General features: G+C 40.2%; 1 protein-coding gene across 1 annotated transcript; it reads right to left on the minus strand.

Annotated features, from left to right (window-relative positions):
* Positions 1–1,711: 1,711 nt before the first annotated feature.
* Positions 1,712–2,662, minus strand: LOC147634718 (chaperone protein dnaJ 20, chloroplastic-like). Its single transcript, XM_086803873.1, has one exon. It carries the CDS (start codon positions 2,542–2,544, stop codon positions 1,909–1,911), a length of 636 nt encoding a protein of 211 aa, XP_086659999.1. The 5' UTR covers positions 2,545–2,662; the 3' UTR covers positions 1,712–1,908.
* Positions 2,663–6,406: the final 3,744 nt, after the last annotated feature.

Raw genomic sequence — 6,406 nt, forward strand, 5'->3', positions numbered from 1 at the left:
AAAGGGATAATACACCTCAGTGTGCTTTGTCACCTGCTACATCACCTGCTAGAACAGTCCTCTCTCTTTTCAGGACTTGGTACTGATGCATCCACCACATCCATGCCTAACTCTTCTTCTCCTTCTCCAATGTTTTTTCTACATTCATTGATATAATGGCAGAGGCTTATCACCCCCTTTCTCAGCATCCTTACTAGAATACTGGACTGGTTCTACCTTTGGCTTGTAACTGCCCTGAGTAAAGGCTTGCCTTTACTTTTTTGAGTAGTAACGGACGAATACTAGATCTCCCACATGCATGCTAGTTTGGTTATCCGAGGGATTGCTCTTCTTGCAAGAGCAACATAACCAACTCATCAAACATAAGGGCATTAAGGTTACACATCATCATGAGCTAAAGTGTGGATGTAAAACCCTTGTATGAATCCGATAAAGCTATGACAATGTAGCTACATTACCAAGTGGTTGGGGAGGCTCTAAGTAGGTAGGCAACATCATTTCTCTGAAAAACAAGTACAATCGTTTAATTTATCCCTGGTACTGTGAGTTTTGCTAAACAAATATTAATTAGGTTCTTTCCTTAAGGAATTTTCACTTTAGAAAAAGAAGCCTTTTTTTAAAATGTATTGCATGTCATTTGAATGGTATAATTTCAAAATTTTACATCATATGAAAAGTAGTTTTACAACTGGGTGTCACTTAATAATTGAAGCATTAAATTATGGCCTTGTTGTTGGTGTTGAGTATTATGATGTGTATAAGTCTATATAGTCAGCCATTATTTAGATATATAGAGAGAAGAGAGAGTAAGATATGGTCCGAGAAGGAGGTTGCACTACTGAAGCAATGATGGAGGCCTATATGTTGCTGGGTTATCAGATATCTTTGGAGCATTTTAGCTTTTTGATGGAGGAGGAGAGATGAGATTTTCTTTGCAAAATTTTATATGAAGACAAAAGTGATGTGTAGAGGATTGTAGGGAAGTTCAGGCTTTACATTGCTGTATTTCAATACCTTTGGACATCTTTCAAGTTTATATATATAATTATTATTGATTAAAAAAAGAGAGAAGATAGAGTAACCTAGCATCCATTGCTCCAAACTTCAAAGTGCACTTGGATGGAGAGAGAGAGAGAGAGAGAGAGAGGTATTAACGTCGGTAGAGAGAGAGAGAAACAGTAAGCGCAGAAGGAGTGCATTCTGACTTTTGAATCCCCCTAAGGTATAGAAAGAGTAAATACGAGAATATCCTCACCAAATTAATTAAAGTACCCTTTTAAAAAACATTTCGGTGCCCTACTACTTTTCAACAACAAATCTTTCAAAGATCTGACCGTTTACGTTATGTCCATTGGTTGATACTGCTAGACTACATCGTACCTCCATTATCTCAACTTTAACCTCTTTGTAGTATGTACCCCTAATGCAGGCCATTAAATCACATTAACTTAAACCCATTTTAATGAGAACATTTAACTTAGACCCATTTTAACTTAAACCCATTTTAACGAGAACATTTTAACTTAAACCCATCTTAACGAGAACATTTAACTTAGACCCATTTTAACGAGAATTTTTTAACTTAGACCCATTTTACATTACATTAACTTAAGCCAATTTTAATGAGAACAGTAACGGCATAGGTAGATGAAATATCTGATAACTAAAATCAATTTGGAAAGGCTTCCGGATGTAAAAAAGGATGCTGCGGTGCAGCTGCAAGGGCCTTTGATGTATTGATGATGAAAAGCTTCATCAGGCTTAATAAAGCCGGAGACAAAGCGTCGTTGTGGCAAACCTATTGTGCAGGAAGCATATGTGAGTAGATCGCCGGTGAAGAACTGTACAGATTTAGGGGAGGACGCCAGGACAGCGAGAGTGAGAGAGAAGATGAGATCAGAGGAGAGATCAGCTGCAGCCGGATGCCTGTACATTCTGCACGTTTCGCCGACGGGCCTTAGCACCCCAAGACTTTGTGTCGGCTGCAAACGGACCCCGCTGTCGCCTTTGCTTCAGCATGTTGATTTGCGCCTCCCACTGCAGCTTCCAGCCGGCCGAGGCCTTGCTGCGGGCATGGGTAGCCTTGCCCCTCCGCTGCGACATGCGGAAATTCGAGGGGAACCCACCCTTACCAAGGGCTTGGGCGCAGAAGGGATGCAGCAGCGTGAAGTCGTAGTCCGCCCGGCGGTCCGGATCTGACAAGATTTCGTAGGCCTCCTGCACCGCTAAGAACTTGTGCGTGGACGCCTCCAAGTCCGAGCCAGGGCACACGTCCGGATGGTAGCGCCTGGCCAACTGTCTGTAGGCACTCTTGATGGCGGAGAGGCTATCATCGCGGTCGACGCCGAGCACGGCGTAAAGCGACGAAGACGAGGATGAGGGGGAGGAGGAGGCATAGCATCGAGCAGTTCTAAGGACCCATGTACCTTGAGTTGGCCTGGTCCGGCCTGAGCGAATTGGGGTGGAAGACGAGGAGGGCATGCGGAGTAGGAGGGGCTGCGGGGACATCATGGGGTGGGAGGTGGAGGTGAGTGCAGGATGCATGGAGGAGGAGGAGGAGGAGGAGGAGGAGGAGGAGGGGCGGCGAGGGCGCACAGGGGAGGAGGAGGTTGTGTCGGCAGTGTGTCGGGAGACGGGTCAGCAGAGTCGGCGCTGAATATAGTGGATAAGGCACAGGCTGTGGCGTTTATATAAGATGGGGATCTCCGCGAAGCTTCACGGGAAACTTCCTAAGCCAATCCGATTCTTCTGCCACGTCATTTCCTGTACCACATGATTCGACCACCTTATCACAGCTGGCACTAGCTTTTCTTTTCTGGCGTGAACCCTACTACATCGTTTCCCATTTGGAAACTTGTTAAAAATAGACAGTCTATTTAACAAATTTTGAAACTTAAGAGCCTTTTGCTGACCGCATGTTAGAATGGAGTCTGTTTTTGTGGGTAGCGGTTAGGTTACTGTAGCGAGTAGAGTCCCTTTAACAAACCTAACCTTCTCCTTTCAATAAAAAAAATCTAACCTTCTCCTTTCAATAAAAAAAATCTAACCTTCTCCTTTAACAAACCTAACCTTCTCCTTTCAATAAAAAAAATCTAAATTGCTTTGTCTCCTTATACCTTCCTTAAAAAACCATTTATTGCTTAAAAAATTAGTCTACTTACATAAGCAATATTTAAATGCTAAAGGCTAACAAAAACAAACAAATCTAAAAATTCTCAAAAATAAAAAATACAACGAATACATTAAATTTCCTCCAGTATTAGATCCCATAAGATTGATAAAAAAATCTTTAACTAAACCAAAAACCCACTCCTAACTATGTCTTGCAATAGGGTTGACCAAAAAAGGAACTAGTAACAACTTTCAGATTTCAACATTTTACTCTTTATCCAGGGATAAAAGCGAGTATAGGCCTAGCAAGGCCAATCATGTGTGGGGAAAAAAATCCCCCCCCCCTCAAAAGATCAAAAACCTTCACTTGGCAGAAGTGAAGGTAATTCTTAAGAATTTCTACAAACTCAAACGTTTTATAATTAAATCACATCCAAGGACCAAAGACCACCCCTCAACTAGTTGCCAGAAAGAAAAACAGATTGCAGCTTTTGAGAGGAATAATATAGAAAGAGACAAAGTCGTCCACCATTTATGAGCTCAACATATAGGATTTGCTTAGTGCAACTAGCTGCTTACCATGATTTGTGTGGAAACTAGCCCAAACCACCAATTTCAAAACCTTCAAGTGCAAACTATCAAAACCTTCAAGTGCAAACTGTCAAAACCTTCAAGGTGTGAAATACAGTAAACCGGGAGTAAACCCATCTGTTTTTCACACACTGAAACTTCTTCTATGTTGTATACTGACCTAAGTGCCAATGTCCCTCTTGTCTCATATTCATAAAGAAGGATGCTTGTAATGCACTTTTTCAGAAATGAGACTTATCTAAATGATGGTAGTCCTAAGTAATAGGATGGGCTTGTTTCCTATTGGTGTGTAAATGTATGCCCTTTTTGTATGGAAAGCTGAGGTTTTTTTACTAAATGCGTCTGACCCAAGCCCACGGTTGTGGGCTCACAAGTGTTTAGTGACTAAAATATGTTACCTAGCATTAAGGTTCCAATAGGAGGCCTTGTTTGAGTTCATAACTTAACATTAGAAAAAGTAGCATCGTTTCTACTCGTTGGTGCATGTTCACTCCTTTATCAAACTAAAATTCTCTTCTTATTGGCGAACCTTTATAGGACCCGAGCTTTTTTCATCACAACTGAGCTTTCGCTTAGAGAGTAGCCTTATAGTGGCTACCTAAGTCATTGCATATGGTGTTGTATAAGTGTCTCACTAAGAGCTTGTGAGCCAAACCTAATAAGAATTTCTCATGGCCACATATGCTTACAAGCTAGTTTAGTGTGCTTCATATAAATGCAACTTTGTGAGAATCAATTTTATAAAGTATGATTATTCAAGAAATTCAAGGATGATCATTAATTTAATGTTTAAGAAAGAGATACATAGAAAAACATCTGCTTGAAAATAAAATCTAATATAAATTTTTTACATCAACACACTATATAAAGCTTAGAAACATAAGCTTTTCTCAAGGCATTTATAAAGCAAAACTCACAGACACACATTCACAATGTATCGCTCAAGGCACATACCAAGCACTATATAAAACTTAGAAAGATAAGTTTTTCTTAAGGCACATGTAAAGCACATGTGCCCACACACATGCACAATGTATCACTCATAGAAATGTTTGTTCAAATTAATAAAAAAGCTACATAGATTACATTAATCCTTTAAGAATTCACTTTTATATGAGAACCTTAGAAAAAAAGATAAAAGGTCCTTCAAAGTAAAGAAACACTTTAATATGTAGAAGGAATTACACGGATCCTACACTTAAGTTTAATAAAGTAGAATGCTTTTAGTATATTTTTTTAACACTAAAATGTTAATTGTTCAGGACCTATCACCCTGATAATTACTATCATCTTAGATGTAAATAATATAAAATTCTTCCCAAAGTAAAAGGTCACCTATCGTAAAAAAACCGTAATCTTGCAACCACCACATCATAGCTCCTCCTTTCCTATGAACGCTCATAGCTTGTCCCGCCTTACCAACAATAATCCCATCCTTTTACTTCATGCTCTTTCTTAACCCTATCTGCACTCTCTAGTCTTTTCCTTTGCCTTATGTGTTGCTCAACACACCCCACCCCCCCTAGATTGTCCCTCCCTACCAAAAATAATCCCATCCTTTTACCTGTGTAATCTTTTCATTTGCGTAATGTGGTGTTCAACACACACACAACCCCCCCCCCCACACACACTATTGAGCTAAAAGTATCTTGGATTTCTTCATGCCTACATCATAGTATACGCACCCACTTGAAAAGAGGCAAATCTTAATGCGTCATGAACCAAAGGCCAAGGGTTTTGTGTTAAAAGTATTGGGAATCTTTTGGTCTCGCCAATCTTCTGGTCTCGCTATGTCTACCTCCACCTAAATAAAACATGCCTTCTTTAGCATGGGTTGAAGGCAAACACTAGCTAATTACCATGTTTTAAATCCTCTAAAGCATACCAAACATACCCCATCCTTTTGTAGCATTATATGGTAGTGATGTGTGTGAACACACTTAGGACCTCCACCTAAATAAAACATGCCTTCTTTAGCATGGGTTGAAGGCAAACACTAGCTAATTACCATGTTTTAAATCCTCTAAAGCATACCAAACATACCCCATCCTTTTGTAGCATTATATGGTAGTGATGTGTGTGAACACACTTAGGACCGTCGAGGCACTTTTTCCTTCACTAAGAGGTTTTTTCCCCCGTGCATATGTACACCCTCTTATCTACTCATTTTGGGGTGCGTACTTATCTTTTGTATCTGGCACACATTTGTTCATTCTAATCTAGTGAGTTTGTGTGCTCTCAAGCTTCTCTATCTTGTGTGTGTGCATTGTTGCAACCCTAACCTTAATTTCAACAAACAGTATCAGAGCTAGCTTCCTTGACACTTGATCTAGTAGTCTACCTCCCTCTTCACGACCATGTTTTCCTGTCTCTGATATTGAGATACCCTCTTAGGCGAAGAAGGTATACAAAGTATACAAAGGTATATACTGGAGTGTGTTGTATACAAAGTATACAATGTATATGAAGTATACAAAGTTTTCGAAGTCTGCGGTGCGATTCGTCGCTCTCGGGAACGTTTTGTGCATCGCAAGGTTTCTGCAGACATTCTGGAGAGGCGTCATTTTTTATTCGTTCTGCTTGATTTTGGGTGTTCGAGCTGTGTAGCAACAAAGATTTGGTGTGCAGCAGCATCTATAGTGTCTTCAACAACATCGACCATCATACTTTCGCCAGTAACACTCTGTTCTCTACTCTGTGTTAT

The sequence above is a fragment of the Cibotium barometz genome, chromosome 10 (genome assembly GCF_041138505.1).
Source record: "Cibotium barometz isolate CiBa-2024 chromosome 10, ASM4113850v1, whole genome shotgun sequence".
Taxonomy (NCBI): Eukaryota; Viridiplantae; Streptophyta; class Polypodiopsida; order Cyatheales; family Cibotiaceae; genus Cibotium; species Cibotium barometz.